This window comes from Saimiri boliviensis, chromosome X, assembly GCF_048565385.1.
Source record: "Saimiri boliviensis isolate mSaiBol1 chromosome X, mSaiBol1.pri, whole genome shotgun sequence".
Taxonomy (NCBI): Eukaryota; Metazoa; Chordata; class Mammalia; order Primates; family Cebidae; genus Saimiri; species Saimiri boliviensis.
This window is the reverse complement of record NC_133470.1, coordinates 111,821,216-111,841,327: the sequence shown is the minus strand read 5'-3', so window position 1 is coordinate 111,841,327 and position 20,112 is coordinate 111,821,216. Positions and strand designations below refer to the sequence as shown.

The 20,112-nt window shown below is 41.9% G+C and overlaps 1 protein-coding gene across 3 annotated transcripts in view; it reads right to left on the bottom strand.

Annotated features, from left to right (window-relative positions):
* Positions 1 to 20,112, bottom strand: part of TENM1 (teneurin transmembrane protein 1) — an 832,265-nt gene that overhangs the window by 21,504 nt on the left and 790,649 nt on the right. For all 3 annotated transcript variants that reach the window (XM_074391610.1, XM_074391609.1, XM_074391611.1), the window contains 2 exons: positions 18,588 to 18,760; positions 17,287 to 17,522 (listed from right to left, as the gene is read on the bottom strand). In XM_074391610.1, the coding sequence (XP_074247711.1) occupies positions 17,287 to 17,522; positions 18,588 to 18,760 (409 nt within the window). The remainder of the gene's footprint in view (positions 1 to 17,286; positions 17,523 to 18,587; positions 18,761 to 20,112) is intronic.

Genomic DNA, 20,112 nt, shown 5'->3' with positions numbered 1-20,112 from the left:
GGTAAATGAGTTAATATGTGGCAGTATACAGGGTGAGATTTCAAGGAATGCTAATTGCTGTTGTTATGGTTAATACTATGATTAATAATAGAGATTGCACAATCCATGTCCTTCCTTTTATAGATGGGAAAAGTGCAAAATTATGGGTATACCAGTTCTTCTTCAGGATCATGCTCATTTTTCTCACTTAACTTTATCTATTATTTAACTTGGACAATTTTTGCACTATGCTAATTTGCCCTTGCTTAAATATTTTGCTGTTGACCAATTCATCTGTATAACCATACAACAGATATTTAAAAATTTTTATACCAAATCATTAATGCTTATATATAGGTGAGATGGTGTATGAAATAATTCTTTCTTTCTAGTTTTCTTAGTGAGTTTGATCCAAGATTAACAAAAATGGGCCAGGCATGATAACTCATGCCTGAAATCCCAGCCCATTGGGAAGCTGAGGTGGGTGAATGGCTAGAGTCCAGTAGTTCAAGACCAGCCCGGGCAACATGGCAAGACCCCATCTTTACACACACAGAAAACCCCGAAAAGCGAATGCTGGGAAGATGGCCGCCTAAGAACAGCTCAGGACTTCAGCTCCCAGTGAAAGTGCAGAGGGTGAGTGGACGCCGCATTTCCAGACGAACTCTTATTGCCCACAGACCAGGAGATACCCAGGCAGAGGGGTCGCCAGCGTCGCAGTCCCAGCCGGTGCGGCTGTTTTGGCCCCCGTGGGGCTGATTCGCCCATGCGGCTGCTGTGACCACTCCCTGTTGCTGCGGTTCTCCGGACAAAAGCCACTGGTCTGGGAGCCCTCTTAGCTGGCGAGCAGAGCCCTGAGACGGCAGAATAGCCCATTCATCTGAAATAGCGAGTCAGGCCAGGAGATTCCTAGGCAAAAAATCCGCCAGGAGCCGGCGCCACAGTTCGAGCCGACTCCGTGAGTCGCAGCACGGGGGATCCCGGCGCCTTTTCAGCAGGCGACCCGAACACGGGGTCGTTCAATTTAAAAGAAAAGACTCTGAGTCAGGGAGCCAGGTGATCAGGCTCGGTTGGTCCCACCCCTCCACCCCCAACAACAACGAAAACAAAAACAGTAATTGGAAACCCTCTGGGTTGAGCCCTCCAAACCAAGCACAGCTGAACCAGGACAGTCGGGCTCTGTGGGGGAGGGGCTTCCACCATTACTGAGACTCTCCACCTCTACGGAGGCAGGCTGCCGTTGCCGAGGCAACCCGCCACAACAGAGAGAGTCCCCCATAACAGAGGCGGGGCCACCGTTGCCGAGACAGTTCTAACTATGCCCATATAAAAAGGACTACAGGGAAGAGCTCAGGGCAGCTGGGCTGAGCCCACAGCAGCTCAGCAAAGCCCCTGCGGGCAGGCAGTGGCTAGGCGTGCTGCTAGCTGGGCGGGTCAGACCTGAAAGAAAAATCAAAAAAGGCAGTAGTGCAACGGAAACTCATAAAGCTCCAACTCCCTGGGACAGAGACAGACAACAGGTGGATAAACCCACAAAAATGGGAAGAAACCAGCGCAAAAAGGATGAAAACTCCCGAAACCAGAACACCTCTCCTCCTAAAAGGGATCACAACTCCTCACCAGCAAGGGAACCAGACCGGATGGAGAAGGAGGGTGATGAAATGACAGAGTCAGACTTTAGAAGGTGGGTAGTAAGAAACTACAATGAGCTAAAAGAACATGTTCTAACCCAACGCAAAGAAAATAGGAACCTTGAAAAAAGATTGGACGAACTGCTGACGAGAATGGACACCATAGAGAGGAGTATAAGTGAATTGATGGAGCTGAAAAACGCAACACGAGAACTTCGTGAAGCATGCACAAGCTTCAACAGCCGAATTGACCAAGCAGAAGAAAGGATATCAGAGGTCGAAGATCAACTCAATGAAATAAAAAGAGAAGGCAAGAACAGAGAAAAAAGCACAAAAAGGAATGAACAAAATCTTCAAGAAATGTGGGACTATGTGAAAAGACCTAATCTACGTCTGATAGGTGTACCTGAATGTGATGAAGAGAATGAATCCAAGCTGGAAAATACTCTTCAGGATATTATCCAGGAAAACTTCCCCAACCTAGCAAGGCAGGCCAATATTCAAATCCAGGAAATACAGAGAACACCACAAAGATATTCCTCAAGAAGAGCAACCCCAAGGCACATAATCGTCAGATTCACCAGGGTTGAAATGAAAGAGAAAATGCTAAGGGCAGCCAGAGAGAAAGGTCGGGTTACCCACAAAGGGAAGCCCATTAGACTCACAGCAGATCTCTCTTTGCAGAAACCCTACAAGCCAGAAGAGATTGGGGGCCAATATTCAACATCCTTAAAGAAAAGAACTTTCAACCCAGAATCTCCTATCCAGCCAAACTCAGCTTCATAAGTGAAGGAAAAATAAAATCCTTTGTGAACAAGCAAGCACTCAGAGATTTCATCACCACCAAACCTGCTCTACAAGAACTCCTGAAAGAGGCTCTACACATATAAAGGAACAACCAGTACCAGCCACTCCAAAAACACACCAAATGGTAAAAGAGCATCAACACAATCAAGAATCTGCATCAACTAACCAACAAAACAGCCAGGTAGCATCAAAATGACAGTATCAAATTCACACATAACAATACTATCCCTAAATGTCAATGGACTAAATGCCCCAATCAAAAGACACAGACTGGCAAATTGGATAAAAAGCCAAAACCCATCAGTGTGCTGTATCCAGGAAACCCATCTTACATGCAAGGATACACAAAGGCTCAAAATAAAGGGATGGAGGAAGATCTACCAAGCAAATGGAGAGCAAAAAAAGGCAGGAGTTGCAATTCTCATCTCTGATAAAATAGACTTTAAAGCAACAAAGATCAAAAGAGACAAAGAAGGACATTACATAATGGTAAAAGGATCACTGCAACAAGAAGAGCTAACGATCCTAAATATATACGCACCCAATACAGGAGCACCCAGATACATAAGGCAAGTTCGTTTTTTTTTTTTATTGCATTTTAGGTTTTGGGGTACATGTGATGAACATGCAAGATTGTTGCATAGGTACACACTTGGCAGTGTGGTTTGCTGCCTTCCGTCCCCTTACTTGTATCTGTCATTTCTCCCCATGCTATCTCTTCCCACCTCCCCACCCCCCCGCCCGTCCCCCATTTCCCCCCAACGGACCCCAGTGTGTAGTTCTCCCCTCTCTGTGTCCATGTGTTCACATTGTTCAACATCCACCTATGAGTGAGAGTATACGGTGTTTGATTTTCTGCTCTTGTGTCAGTTTGCTGAGAATGATGGTTTCCAGGTTCATCCATGTCCCTACAAAGGACGTGAACTCATCGTTTTTGATGGCTGCGTAATATTCCATGGTGTATATGTACCACATTTTCCCTATCCAGTCTATCATCGCTGGGCATTTGGGTTGGTTCCAGGTCTTTGAGATTGTAAACAGTGCTGCAATGAACATTCGTGTGCACGTGTCCTTGTAGTAGAATGATTTATAATCCTTTGGATATATACCCAGTAATGGGATTGCTGGGTCAAATGGGATTTCTATTTTTAGGTCCTTGAGGAATCGCCACACTGTCTTCCACAATGGTTGAATTAATTTACATTCCCACCAACAGTGTAAAAGTGTTCCTATTTCTCCACATCCTCTCCAGCATCTGTTGTTTCCCGATTTTTTAATGATCGCCATTCTAATTGGTGTGAGATGGTATCTCAATGTGGTTTTGATTTGCATTTCTCTGATGACCAGTGATGATGAGCATTTTTTCATATGTTTGTTGGCCTCCTGTATGTCTTCTTTTGTAAAGTATCTGTTCATATCCTTCGCCCATTTTTGAATAGGCTTGTTTGTTTTTTTCTTGTAGATCTGCTTTAGTTCTTTGTAAATTCTGGATATCAGCCCCTTGTCAGATGGGTAGTCTGCAAAAATTTTTTCCCATTCTGTTGGTTGCTGATTCACTCTACTGACTGTTTCTTTTGCCGTGCAGAGGCTGTGGAGTTTGATTAGGTCCCATTTGTCTATTTTGGCTTTTGTTGCCATTGCTTTTGGCGTTTTGGTCATGAAGTCCTTGCCTACACCTATGTCCCGAATGGTTTTGCCTAGATTTTCTTCTAAGGTTTTTATGGTATTAGGTCTGATGTTTAAGTCTTTAATCCATCTGGAGTTAATTTTGGTGTAAGGTGTCAGGAAGGGGTCCTGTTTCTGCTTTCTGCACATGGCTAGCCAGTTTTCCCAACACCATTTATTAAACAGGGAGTCCTTTCCCCATTGCTTGTTTTTGTCAGGTTTGTCGAAGATCAGATGGTTATGGGTGTGTTGTATTTCCTCTGAGGCCTCTGTTCTGTTCCATTGGTCTATATCTCTGTTTTGGTACCAGTAACATGCTGTTTTGATTACTGTAGCCTTGTAGTATAGTTTGAAGTCCGGTACTGTGATGCCTCCTCCTTTGTTCTTTTTGCTTAGAATTGACTTGGCTATGCGGGCTCTCTTTTGGTTCCATATGAAGTTTAAGGTGTTTTTTTCCAGTTCTGTGAAGAAGGTCATTGGTAGCTTGATGGGAATAGCGTTGAATCTGTAAATTACTTTGGGCAGTATGGCCATTTTCACGATGTTGATTCTTCCTAACCATGAACATGGAATGTTTCTCCATCTGTTTGTGTCCTCTCTTATTTCGTTGAGCAATGGCTTGTAGTTCTCCTTGAAGAGGTCCTTTACGTTCCTTGTTAGTTGTATTCCTAGGTACTTTATTTTCTTTGTAGCAATTGTGAATGGCAGTTCGTTCTTGATTTGGCTCTCTTGAAGTCTATTATTGGTGTATAGGAATGCTTGTGATTTTTGCACGTTGATTTTGTATCCTGAGACTTTGCTGAAGTTGTTTATCAGTTTCAGGAGATTTTGGGCTGAGATGATGGGGTCTTCCAGATATACAATCATGTCATCTGCAAATAGAGACAATTTGATTTCCTCCTTTCCAATTTGGATACCCTTTATTTCTTTTTCTTGCCTGATTGCTCTGGCTAGAACTTCCAGTACTATATTGAATAGGAGGGGTGAGAGAGGGCACCCTTGTCTAGTGCCAGATTTCAAAGGGAATGCTTCCAGTTTTTGCCCATTCAGTATGATATTGGCTGTTGGTTTGTCGTAAATAGCTTTTATTGTTTTGAGATACGTTCTGTCAATACCTAGTTTATTGAGGGTTTTTAGCATAAAGGGTTGTTGAATTTTGTCAAAAGCCTTCTCTGCATCAATCGAGATAATCATGTGGTTTTTGTCTTTGGTTCTGTTTATGTGGTGAATTACGTTTATGGACTTGCGTATGTTGAACCAGCCTTGCATCCCCGGGCTGAATCCTACTTGATCATGGTGGATGAGCTTTTTGATATGCTGTTGCAATCGGTTTGCCAGTATTTTATTGAAGATTTTTGCATCTATGTTCATCATGGATATTGGCCTGAAATTTTCTTTTCTTGTTGAGTCTCTGCCGGGTTTTGGTATCAGGATGATGTTTGTCTCGTAAAATGATTTGGGAAGGATTCCCTCTTTTTGGATTGTCTGGAATAGTTTCAGAAGGAATGGTATCAGCTCCTCTTTCTATGTCTGGTAGAATTCAGCTGTGAACCCATCTGGACCTGGGCTTTTTTTGGGTGGTAGGCTCTTTATTGCTGCCTCGACTTCAGACCATGTTATTGGTCTATTCAGGGTTTCAGCTTCTTCCAGGTTTAGCCTTGGGAGGATGCAGGTGTCTAGGAATTTATCCATTTCTTCCAGGTTTACTAGTTTATGTGCATAGAGTTGTTTGTAATAATCTCTGATGATGGTTTGGATTTCTGTGGAATCTGTGGTGATATCCCCTTTATCGTTTTTTATTGCATCAATTTGGTTATTCTCTCTTTTCTTTTTTATTAATCTGGCTAGTGGTCTATTTTGTTGATCTTTTCAAAGAACCAGCTCCTGGATTTATTGATTTTTTGAAGAGTTTTTTGTGTCTCTATTTCCTTCAGTTCTGCTCTGATCTTAGTTATTTCCTGTCTTCTAGGTTTCGAGTTTTTTTGATCTTGCTCCTCTAGCTCTTTCAATTTTGATGATAGGGTGTCAATTTTAGATCTCTCCTTTCTTCTCATGTGGGCACTCATTGCTATATATTTTCCTCTAGAGACTGCTTTAAATGTGTCCCAGAGATTCTGGTATGTTGTGTCTTCGTTCTCATTGGTTTCGAAGAACATCTTTATTTCTGCCTTCATTTCATTGTTTATCCAGTCAACATTCAAGAGCAAGTTGTTCAGTTTCCATGAAGCTGTGCGGTTCTGAGTTAGTTTCTGCATTCTGAGTTCTAACTCGATTGCACTGTGGTCTGAGAGACTGTTTGTTATGATTTCTGTTCTTTTGCATTTGCTGAGGAGTGATTTATTGCCAATTATGTGGTCAATTTTAGAGTAGGTGTGATGTGGTGCTGAGAAGAATGTATATTCTGTGGATTTGGGGTGGAGAGTTCTGTAAATATCTATTAGGTTTGCTTGTTCCAGGTCTGTATTCAGGTCCTGGATATCCTTGTTGATTTTCTGTCTGGTTGATCTGTCTAATATTGACAATGGGGTGTTAAAGTCTCCCACTATTATTGTGTGGGAGTCTAAGTCTCTTTGTAAGTCATTAAGAACTTGCCTTATGTATCTGGGTGCTCCTGTATTGGGTGCGTATATATTTAGGATCGTTAGCTCTTCTTGTTGCAGTGATCCTTTTACCATTATGTAATGTCCTTCTTTGTCTCTTTTGATCTTTGTTGCTTTAAAGTCTATTTTATCAGAGATGAGAATTGCAACTCCTGCCTTTTTTTGCTCTCCATTTGCTTGGTAGATCTTCCTCCATCCCTTTGTTTTGAGCCTTTGTGTATCCTTGCATGTAAGATGGGTTTCCTGGATACAGCACACTGATGGGTTTTGGCTTTTTATCCAATTTGCCAGTCTGTGTCTTTTGATTGGGGCATTTAGTCCATTGACATTTAGGGATAGTATTGTTATGTGTGAATTTGATACTGTCATTTTGATGCTACCTGGCTGTTTTGTTGGTTAGTTGATGCAGATTCTTGATTGTGTTGATGCTCTTTTACCATTTGGTGTGTTTTTGGAGTGGCTGGTACTGGTTGTTCCTTTATATGTGTAGAGCCTCTTTCAGGAGTTCTTGTAGAGCAGGTTTGGTGGTGATGAAATCTCTGAGTGCTTGCTTGTTCACAAAGGATTTTATTTTTCCTTCACTTATGAAGCTGAGTTTGGCTGGATAGGAGATTCTGGGTTGAAAGTTCTTTTCTTTAAGGATGTTGAATATTGGCCCCCAATCTCTTCTGGCTTGTAGGGTTTCTGCAAAGAGAGATCTGCTGTGAGTCTAATGGGCTTCCCTTTGTGGGTAACCCGACCTTTCTCTCTGGCTGCCCTTAGCATTTTCTCTTTCATTTCAACCCTGGTGAATCTGACGATTATGTGCCTTGGGGTTGCTCTTCTTGAGGAATATCTTTGTGGTGTTCTCTGTATTTCCTGGATTTGAATATTGGCCTGCCTTGCTAGGTTGGGGAAGTTTTCCTGGATAATATCCTGAAGAGTATTTTCCAGCTTGGATTCATTCTCTTCATCACATTCAGGTACACCTATCAGACGTAGATTAGGTCTTTTCACATAGTCCCACATTTCTTGAAGATTTTGTTCATTCCTTTTTGTGCTTTTTTCTCTGTTCTTGCCTTCTCTTTTTATTTCATTGAGTTGATCTTCGACCTCTGATATCCTTTCTTCTGCTTGGTCAATTCGGCTGTTGAAGCTTGTGCATGCTTCACGAAGTTCTCGTGTTGCGTTTTTCAGCTCCATCAATTCACTTATACTCCTCTCTATGGTGTCCATTCTCGTCAGCAGTTCGTCCAATCTTTTTTCAAGGTTCCTATTTTCTTTGCGTTGGGTTAGAACATGTTCTTTTAGCTCATTGTAGTTTCTTACTACCCACCTTCTAAAGTCTGACTCTGTCATTTCATCACCCTCCTTCTCCATCCGGTCTGGTTCCCTTGCTGGTGAGGAGTTGTGATCCCTTTTAGGAGGAGAGGTGTTCTGGTTTCGGGAGTTTTCATCCTTTTTGCGCTGGTTTCTTCCCATTTTTGTGGGTTTATCCACCTGTTGTCTGTCTCTGTCCCAGGGAGTTGGAGCTTTATGAGTTTCCGTTGCACTACTGCCTTTTTTGATTTTTCTTTCAGGTCTGACCCGCCCAGCTAGCAGCACGCCTAGCCACTGCCTGCCCGCAGGGGCTTTGCTGAGCTGCTGTGGGCTCAGCCCAGCTGCCCTGAGCTCTTCCCTGTAGTCCTTTTTATATGGGCATAGTTAGAACTGTCTCGGCAACGGTGGCCCCGCCTCTGTTATGGGGGACTCTCTCTGTTGTGGCGGGTTGCCTCGGCAACGGCAGCCTGCCTCCGTAGAGGTGGAGAGTCTCAGTAATGGTGGAAGCCCCTCCCCCACAGAGCCCGACTGTCCTGGTTCAGCTGTGCTTGGTTTGGAGGGCTCAACCCAGAGGGTTTCCAATTACTGTTTTTGTTTTCGTTGTTGTTGGGGGTGGAGGGGTGGGACCAACCGAGCCTGATCACCTGGCTCCCTGACTCAGAGTCTTTTCTTTTAAATTGAACGACCCCGTGTTCGGGTCGCCTGCTGAAAAGGCGCCGGGATCCCCCGTGCTGCGACTCACGGAGTCGGCTCGAACTGTGGCGCCGGCTCCTGGCGGATTTTTTGCCTAGGAATCTCCTGGCCTGACTCGCTATTTCAGATGAATGGGCAACTCTGCCGTCTCAGGGCTCTGCTCGCCAGCTAAGAGGGCTCCCAGACCAGTGGCTTTTGTCCGGAGAACCGCAGCAACAGGGAGTGGTCACAGCAGCCGCGCGGGGGAATCAGCCCCACAGGGGCCAAAACAGCCGCACCTGCTGGGACTGCGACGCTGGCGACCCCTCTGCCTGGGTATCTCCTGGTCTGTGGGCAATAAGAGTTCGTCTGGAAATGCGGCGTCCACTCACCCTCTGCACCTTCACTGGGAGCTGAAGTCCTGAGTTGTTCTTAGGCGGCCATCTTCCCAGCATTCCAGTGGCAAGTTCTTAATGACTTACAAAGAGACTTAGACTCCCACACAATAATAGTGGGAGACTTTAACACCCCATTGTCAATATTAGACAGATCATCCAGACAGAAAATCAACAAGGATATCCAGGACCTGAATACAGACCTGGAACAAGCAAATCTAATAGACATTTACAGAACTCTCCACCCCAAATCCACAGAATATACATTCTTCTCAGCACCACATCACACCTACTCTAAAATTGACCACATAATTGGCAATAAATCACTCCTCAGCAAATGCAAAAGAACAGAAATCATAACAAACAGTCTCTCAGACCACAGTGCAATCGAGTTAGAACTCAGAATGCAGAAACTAACTCAGAACCACACAGCTTCATGGAAACTGAACAACTTGCTCTTGAATGTTGACTGGCTAAACAATGAAATGAAGGCAGAAATAAAGATGTTCTTCGAAACCAATGAGAACGAAGACACAACATACCAGTATCTCTGGGACACATTTAAAGCAGTCTCTAGAGGAAAATATATAGCAATGAGTGCCCACATGAGAAGAAAGGAGAGATCTAAAATTGACACCCTATCATCAGAATTGAAAGAGCTAGAGGAACAAGATCAAAAAAACTCAAAACCTAGCAGAAGACAGGAAATAACTAAGATCAGAGCAGAACTGAAGGAAATAGAGACACAAAAAACTCTTCAAAAAAATCAATAAATCCAGGAGCTGGTTTTTTGAAAAGATCAACAAAATAGACAGACCACTAGCCAGATTAATAAAAAAGAAAAGAGAGAATAACCAAATTGATGCAATAAAAAACGATAAAGGGGATATCACCACAGATTCCACAGAAATCCAAACCATCATCAGAGATTATTACAAACAAACAACTCTATGCACATAAACTAGTAAACCTGGAAGAAATGGATAAATTCCTGGACACCTGCATCCTCCCAAGGCTAAACCTGGAAGAAGCCGAAACCCTGAATAGACCAATAACATGGTCTGAAGTCGAGGCAGCAATAAAGAGCCTACTACCCAAAAAAAGCCCAGGTCCAGATGGGTTCACAGCTGAATTCTACCAGACATAGAAAGAGGAGCTGATACCATTCCTTCTGAAACTATTCCAGACAATCCAAAAAGAGGGAATCCTTCCCAAATCATTTTACGAGACAAACATCATCCTGATACCAAAACCCGGCAGAGACTCAACAAGAAAAGAAAATTTCAGGCCAATATCCATGATGAACATAGATGCAAAAATCTTCAATAAAATACTGGCAAACCGATTGCAACAGCATATCAAAAAGCTCATCCACCATGATCAAGTAGGATTCAGCCCGGGGATGCAAGGCTGGTTCAACATACGCAAGTCCATAAACGTAATTCACCACATAAACAGAACCAAAGACAAAAACCACATGATTATCTCGATTGATGCAGAGAAGGCTTTTGACAAAATTCAACAACCCTTTATGCTAAAAACCCTCAATAAACTAGGTATTGACAGAACGTATCTCAAAACAATAAAAGCTATTTACGACAAACCAACAGCCAATATCATACTGAATGGGCAAAAACTGGAAGCATTCCCTTTGAAATCTGGCACTAGACAAGGGTGCCCTCTCTCACCCCTCCTATTCAATATAGTACTGGAAGTTCTAGCCAGAGCAATCAGGCAAGAAAAAGAAATAAAGGGTATCCAAATTGGAAAGGAGGAAATCAAATTGTCTCTATTTGCAGATGACATGATTGTATATCTGGAAGACCCCATCATCTCAGCCCAAAATCTCCTGAAACTGATAAACAACTTCAGCAAAGTCTCAGGATACAAAATCAACGTGCAAAAATCACAAGCATTCCTATACACCAATAATAGACTTCAAGAGAGCCAAATCAAGAACGAACTGCCATTCACAATTGCTACAAAGAAAATAAAGTACCTAGGAATACAACTAACAAGGAACGTAAAGGACCTCTTCAAGGAGAACTACAAGCCATTGCTCAACGAAATAAGAGAGGACACAAACAGATGGAGAAACATTCCATGTTCATGGTTAGGAAGAATCAACATCGTGAAAATGGCCATACTGCCCAAAGTAATTTACAGATTCAACGCTATTCCCATCAAGCTACCAATGACCTTCTTCACAGAACTGGAAAAAAACACCTTAAACTTCATATGGAACCAAAAGAGAGCCCGCATAGCCAAGTCAATTCTAAGCAAAAAGAACAAAGGAGGAGGCATCACAGTACCGGACTTCAAACTATACTACAAGGCTACAGTAATCAAAACAGCATGTTACTGGTACCAAAACAGAGATATAGACCAATGGAACAGAACAGAGGCCTCAGAGGAAATACAACACACCCATAACCATCTGATCTTCGACAAACCTGACAAAAACAAGCAATGGGGAAAGGACTCCCTGTTTAATAAATGGTGTTGGGAAAACTGGCTAGCCATGTGCAGAAAGCAGAAACAGGACCCCTTCCTGACACCTTACACCAAAATTAACTCCAGATGGATTAAAGACTTAAACATCAGACCTAATACCATAAAAACCTTAGAAGAAAATCTAGGCAAAACCATTCGGGACATAGGTGTAGGCAAGGACTTCATGACCAAAACGCCAAAAGCAATGGCAACAAAAGCCAAAATAGACAAATGGGACCTAATCAAACTCCACAGCCTCTGCACGGCAAAAGAAACAGTCAGTAGAGTGAATCAGCAACCAACAGAATGGGAAAAAATTTTTGCAGACTACCCATCTGACAAGGGGCTGATATCCAGAATTTACAAAGAACTAAAGCAGATCTACAAGAAAAAAACAAACAAGCCTATTCAAAAATGGGCGAAGGATATGAACAGATACTTTACAAAAGAAGACATACAGGAGGCCAACAAACATATGAAAAAATGCTCATCATCACTGGTCATCAGAGAAATGCAAATCAAAACCACATTGAGATACCATCTCACACCAATTAGAATGGCGATCATTAAAAAATCGGGAAACAACAGATGCTGGAGAGGATGTGGAGAAATAGGAACACTTTTACACTGTTGGTGGGAATGTAAATTAATTCAACCATTGTGGAAGACAGTGTGGCGATTCCTCAAGGACCTAAAAATAGAAATCCCATTTGACCCAGCAATCCCATTACTGGGTATATATCCAAAGGATTATAAATCATTCTACTACAAGGACACGTGCACACGAATGTTCATTGCAGCACTGTTTACAATCTCAAAGACCTGGAACCAACCCAAATGCCCAACGATGATAAACTGGATAGGGAAAATGTGGTACATATACACCATGGAATATTACGCAGCCATCAAAAACGATGAGTTCACGTCCTTTGTAGGGACATGGATGAACCTGGAAACCATCATTCTCAGCAAACTGACACAAGAGCAGAAAATCAAACACCGTATATTCTCACTCATAGGTGGGTGTTGAACAATGAGAACACATGGACACAGGGAGGGGAGCACTACACACTGGGGTCCGTTGGGGGGAAATGGGGGAGGTGCGGGGGGGTGGGGAGGTGGGAAGAGATAGCATGGGGAGAAATGACAGATACAGGTGAGGGGACGGAAGACAGCAAACCACACTGCCAAGTGTGTACCTATGCAACAATCTTGCATGTTCATCACATGTACCCCAAAACCTAAAATGCAATAAAATAAAATAAAATAAAAATTAAAAAAAAAAAAAAAGAAAACCCCGAAAATTAGCCGAGCATGGCGGCGTGTGCTTGTAGTCCCAGCTACTCAGGAGGCTGTGGTGGGAGATTCACTTCAGCCCAGGAGTTAGAGGCTGCAGTGAGCCAGGATCATGCCACTGCACTCCAGTATGGGAGACAAAACCAAAAAACAAAAACACAATCAAATATAGCAGGTTCTGTGATTTGGAAGCCCAAAGAATTCCTTGACCCCAAAAATGAATACTGCCCAGTAGCTCCTGTCTCCAGGGGACTCCTTAGGGGCAAAGTACTGTTACTTGACCGAAAACTGCAGATATATTTTTAAATAGATTAATCTGATTAATCTATCTCTAGTCAGGCTCCCGATCTAAAATTTCACAAAGTAAATCCTTCCACCAAACCTGAGGAGAAGGAAGTTAAAATAGTGTGAAGTGAATGAGAATCCAATTCTGAGCACCCTGTAGCTGAGGACCAAGGCAATTCTGAGAATGGAGGGAGAGGCCAGAGCCCTGTTGGCTTCCTCCCCAATTCCCCATCATTTGTTAGCCTGAGACCCTGTGTTCAACTGAGCTTGTTTCTCCTTCTCAGCTCACATCTGAACATTCACATGTTTAATTTAAAAACCAACCTACTGTATTCTCAATTATCTTTGAGTAGAGGAAAAAATAAATTGTGAGAGTTTTAGATAAGTCTTTGCTTCATTTCACTTGTAAACACATAATCCTACTTGATTTTATAATTTTGGTCATAAAGTGCTAAGCCTCCTCCATTGTTTTTCTTTTAACAAAGGAGGCTGCAGTTCAGGGATTTTGCTATAACCTTACAACTCAGTCTACAAAATTTTAGAAACAGCTCTGGGATCCAAAGCTGGAATAAGTCTCATATGACAGCATTACTATCCATGGACATAGCAAGGTACAAACTGGATGTAGTTCCTAAACCAGTATGCTTTTGGTGAATGCCCAATTCTTTTACAATTGCCTCTTTTGTTATCTGTACTCTAATTTCTCTGTTGTCCAGGGAAATGTATTTATGGGGACAGATTGATGCAGCAAATGAGCAGATATATGGACTAGATGCAAAAGTACTTTGCAAGGAAGATGAGTCAAACACAACTCAGGTTGGGGAAAATAGATTTTTTAAATAAATGAAATTTCAGGATGTTAATGTGACTTATTTCACTTAATGGAGCTGATGAAGGATGGCTCAGAGGTAACAAATCCCTTGCCTGCTCAGGCTGAGCGGGGTATCATGTTTCCCAACACTTTGCCTCCATCACCTTGAAAAGGATCCTGATTTTGTATGAAAAAAAAAATACTGATTATTCTCCAAAGATATGTCTATCCTTTTCTGATTTTTTTTACTTTCCAGCAAAAGGGTCTAGGGGAGGTGTGATCGGTAGCTTTTGGGAACATTTGACGTCTGTCATCTTACCAAATGGGCCTTTAAATGAACCTGTCATTTTGTCCTTGAACAAGGAGTGCTTTTTGGCCTGCACACTTGCAAATTACAACCACACTTTTATGTGGGTTTTCAAAAAGGAGCCCCATTTCCCACAGTACAGAAGGGGTTTCTATGTTGTATGATTCAGAAATTCTGTCTCCACAGCTCTGATAGTTCCACCTGCCCTCACTCTGAAATGACAGTTTCACTAGAAGAAATAAATGATTCAGTTCAAGGTATTGAGGAACTTGAGACCACGAGAGAAGCTTACTCTTTGTGTGCTTACAAATGGGTCATTGCATATTTTGGTCCAGGAAAAGAGAAAATTGGCATCAGCTTTCTCCTTGAAAAGTTACCAGAAATGAAGGGACACCATCTCGGAAATAATAAAGTCAGTGGGAAAAGAGAATCTGCTTTGTTAAAATTGGATTCACACATCCCTTTCGGGAGAGTATCCATTTCATTCAACTAGAAATGCCAAATCTGGGGAAACCGAGGCTTCAGCAAAAACAAAAATTACTAGGAATTGGGAGAGCAGGTAAAAATTAACCAGTTAAGCAGCCTCCTTCCCTTTTTGCCCACTTCATGCTTTTCCTGCCTGGAAGCCAGCCAGTTGTCCTGTGCCTCCCACACTTGCCAGTACATTAGAGTCCATTATTTGTCTCTTTTTGTCAGCATGGAAATTAAGAGTCAGGCCCTGCCAAGGTAGCTCCACCGAGTGGGGCAATGATTTATAGATTAATTATTTTAAGGAACAAGGCAGCACAGTGTGATGCAGTAGAAAGAGTGCCATGCTAGGTAAGGACCTGTATTTTAGCCCTGGCTCTGCTCCTTAATAGCTGGTTGACTTTAGGCAAATCACTTAACCTGTCTGGGCCTTGGTCTCCTTATCTGTAAATTGAAAGTAACAATTGATGGCTGTGGTAAACAAATAAAATCCTGGCTATTAAACCATTTTGTTCACTCTGAGCCACTAAACAGATGTAAATGAGTGTTATTGTTATTTGACTTCTAGGAGCATATATAGTAACACCACCTGGCCACTAAGGGGCCTCATTTTTCAGTCACAGGACCTCAGGGAGTAGCCTAGAAGTGACATAGAGAAGGCCTTGAATTTGTTGCCCTTGTAATCCAGTCCACAAATCTGCTCAACTCTGCCACAGGATGGTAAATGGGTCACATTATAATTAGTACTAACTAAACACTTTGCTCCTTAACACTAACAAGCTCCCAAATGTTTTATTACCATTAGCTTCTCAGCATTAAGAACAATTTGGGATATGGGGTGTAAATTACAGTTTATAGTTTCTCTCCATTATCTGTGCAAATGGAGGACAGAAAGCAGGATTGATTGTTCTAGAAAATGGAAACTTCCAGGGTCACATAATATAGGATGTTATCCTAAAGAATAAAAAATCCCAAAACCACATAGTATATGATTTGGTTCAGAATGTTTTATCGAGGCTATAAGCTGGGAAAGGCACTAGGAAATCAGGAATTCAGTACAATCTTTCTGTGATGAGTCCATGATGTTGATAAGCCATAAATAGATAATTCTTACTTTCTCTAGTAGTACACTTTTATTTTACTAGTGAAAAAAAAAAAATCAAGGCATTTCTTAAGCCATTAGTAAAACACAGTATCAAGACCAGATCCTCTAACTTCCCCATCCAGGGTTCTACCCAGGAGGTCCTATTTCTCAAAGAATTCTGATAGAACTCCTTACTGCTACCCACGCAAAGGTTTGACTATTTGGATTGGTTTCATTTCTCCATTCAGTGGCATATCTGATAAATATTCTGTTAGAAACTTGTCAATAGAATTGAAACATACAAATTGACTTGTGCATATAAACAACTTCAGTAACTGTCAAAAAAAAAAAAAAACCAACAACCAAAAAAACAAAAAAAGCACCACCCATTAAAGTCTGTGTCTGTGTGTCACCAATAGAACTGATTGAAAAGTAAGCAATTTTGAATTTTGTTCATATCAAGCCATATGACTGGTTTGACTGCTTCTCTCTGGAATTGGGTGGGTGGTTGGTGGTTGCACTTCCACAGCCTTAAGGTTACCAAATTTTTACTGTGAGCAAAGAAAATGTAAAATGCTTCCCAGTATCAGGCGTGACACAGGTGGTCAAAACAGATCTGGCCTCAATAGTGAGTGACTATTTCCTGCAGGTTGGCAGTTACTCTAGGGCTGATATTGAATGTTACTACATGTAGAAAGTTGGCCACATCATCCTAACACTGGTTAATGTTGAAGAGGAGATAGGTCGACAGAGTGCTATGGTGATTGTAGGCTTTGTGTGCTGCAGAAAAGCTGACAGAGGTCTTTTGGTTAACTCTGGTGATCTGTGCTTGGTAAGGACTTTAAAACTCCCAAATCTATAACTTCTTCCAGGCAGCTCTGAGTTCCTCAGCCCAATCTCAGTACTAGTCCTTTATTCATCCCTCATTAAGTCAGGGTCTGCAGGACAGACCTCCGCAGGATGTGATCCAGGTCTCAGTCCTTTATCCCTCTGGCCCTGGATATGTATGCATTCATGGCGATGCTATCATTCACAGATTTTCCCTTCTAACTTGCCTTTGCCCAAATGTTGCCTTTTGTCTCACATCCTCTTGTGTGTACCTGTGAGGTCTTTCCAAAGAGCTACCTGAAAAGCAGGGACCTCGGTCAACTCAGTGAACCTGATAAGCATCTCCAGGGCATGCTGGGAAAGGTGCTGAGGGCCTCCTTTGACTAAACACATTTCTCCAGCCAGACTTTCTTGGTGCCTGAAATTGCTACTATTAGAGCACTTTAGCTGGCTAATGACTAAGAAAGCTCCTATTAGAATGCTCATTTAAGGACACTGAACCATTATCGGCCATTAGCATCCTCTTTTGAATTAGTATATCACATAAGCTAGTCTGTCACCTACAAAAGCTTTGGAGAAATGGGACTTCAGTTTAGGGAGGCTCTGCAGCTTTTTTTTTTTTTAAACCTATAAAAGTTCTATATCTTGTGTAAAGTCAAACCTTACCCTCAGCCTCCTTTCAAAAGCTGAAACGTTGCCTTTGTTTTGCTCCTTCCTCTGCCGCCACTCGATGAGGTTTGCATTGTGCTCTCCGGGCAATGAGATGTTACATTTGCCCAGGGTGGGGTTGACTGCCCCTGCCAGGATGTGGGGCTCTGAGCTGAGGCTGATCTCCATCCCGCTGGCAAAAGTGACACGCAGGGAACCATCTGGACTCACCCGATAGGTACTTTGAGTATTTTCTGTAGACAGAAGAGCAAAGAAGGAAGAGGGGGAAGGAAGGGAACAGCAGGAAGCAAAGAGACAGGTTTAGTTTTAGGAGGCACGTTTGGGAAGGGATAAGCAGGTGGGGTGCTGTGGTCCTAACTGCCTTCTGGGCTAGACTACTGCTCTGACAGGTAAATGTGTTCCCTATCCATTTGGGTCTTGTTATTTTCACAGCTGGAGTATCTGTTTCTTGGATAAAAGACTCTTGTCTAACACTGCAGGCTCTTTTTGTTTTTTTCTTTTTTCATTTTTAAAGAATTCCCTCCTAAACTCCCTCAAGGACTTGTTGGATCAGCCTCCTCAGTTTGTTATGCTGGGAGCTAGAATGAGAAGAGCATGAAGTTCAACTTAGCACCTTACCACCTGGGGCCACCATCACAGTTGCTGTACTCCACAAAATAACACCAACAAAAGTTGGTACTATTCCTCTTAGAGTGTCTGGCCTCACAACCTAACAACAGAATGAGGTCTTAATGACAGGGCAGAGAGAAATCAATTTCTCTTGGTATACTTCTCCTCTAGCTTCTAAGACATTCCTTCAAAATCGTATCTTCCTTCCTTCCTTTCTTCTTCTGTTCTTCCTTACTTTTCTGTCTTCAACTAGAATGAGTTTTTAATTCTCTCATTTCACTTATATTCCTGCTTGGTCCGTATCTTAAGATTTTCCTTTTTCTTCACCTATGTTGGCATTGATCTAGAATGCTAAGCTCAGCTGGAGCCCAGGCTCCATTTATTTAATATAACCTAGCCAGACCCTGAAAGAGCTTTGCAAACAGCTGGGTGTTGGGAAAGGAGTGATAGCAGAGCAGACTTGGCAAGGATTGAGCCTCATGACTCCCACAGAGATGTGCCCAAAGTTGATATGAAAACTTGTAAAAGGTGTGAATTTTGTCTGTGCTTCAACCTCCATAGCTGGAAAACAGGAAGAGTACATCTTCTCAGCTAGAGGTGAATTCTGTTTATTAATGGTATATGCAGGTTTCGGGGTGGATGTTGAGATAGGGGCTGCTACAGTCAGATATAGTTGGAAACAATCTTACCTTGTTTTAAAATATATATGGTACTAGTTGCCGTCAAGTTGGTTGACATGAGGACATTTTCGCGGTTGGAAGTATCTAACTCCACTTTTGTCAGTTTCTCCAGGTCACTGTGGAAGCTGCTAACCTCTCCGGTGGGAAACGTTGCATTGGTCAGATGTCCCTCGGGGTCATACCTGAGGAATGTAACCAATCCCAGCTTTGAAGCCTCTCGGCAGTGATAACAGGCCTTTGCAAAATAAAAATCACTTGGCAGCTAATACAGTTTAACTTTGAGTGATAACAAGTATTATTAACCTTGTTCAATAAGAAGAAAAAGGTCAGAGAGATGATTAATCAAACGAAGGTATTTTTTGCAGCTTCTGAATTCTTGATGACTTCCTTGAGCTGTGCTGTTTTACAGAAAAAATATATCTCGTAATGAATCACCAGGGTGGAACACTGATTTATGAATCATGTCCTGCTGGGTGCAATGTTGCACGAAGGCCTCCGTTTGCAATTTGGGTCGATCCCATTAGATGTGATGGATTATGAAACCCAGCAGAGGGTGCTATTGTCAAAGAAAAAGAAGGTACAAAAGGGCCCTCAAAGACTGAGAAGCCAATATACTGACTTTGTATTGTGATGGGAAAATTATAATATGCTGCTGTTTAAGTTGCCAAATTTGAAATGAATGAATCATTCTTCCAACAAAATGAACAAGCACTGACGATAATGGAAACATGTTCATTAAAACATTCTGGAGCCCTCGATCTTGATGTCACTTAAATTTTAAAAATCTTTTTAGAGTATAGTACATAATGTTTTAAAATTTGTCTATATGAGTAAGAGACAAAAAATAATTACCTGGGATAATAGGCTATAACCTAGATCTAGAAATATAGTCTAGGGAGTTTACTTTTTCAAAAAAAAAATTCAGAATTATTGGCAATCTCACTGTCCTCCAAATGAAAACTGCTTCCCTGAAGGCTTTTGATGTGGAGCTGTTCTTTTATTGCCAATAGAACCATGAAAAATAAACACTTCATTAAAAGTAAAGACATGCACTTGGAAACCCATTACTGTTTTCAAGTTGCAAATTACAAAATATTTAAGCACTTTTATTTGCTTTTAAAATGTTAAACAATTATATTCTTTTTACCCAAAATGAGCAGCCTGGACACAATGGTAGATACTGACTGGCTCTACTACTCCCTCCCCCAGCAATTACGCAAAGTGGCGTAGTAATTCAGTATTAATCCATTACATTCTAAAGAACTCAGCCTGGGTAGTTGCTCAAATTTTAATAAATATACCAGCCTTGGGTAGGCTCGGGAAAAGGGGCTGGACTGTATTTTATAGGACAGACTTGAAGTTCAGCCTATACATAATGCCACCTCAAGTTCAGTTCTGTATATACATGTGCATGTGTGTACACACAGATATACACTACCAGTTAAAACAGTCGCATATGTGAATAAAATGAATCAGATAAGTTATTGACATCATAGATATGGCAAGCCCTAGATGTTAAATTGGGTATCTCCTT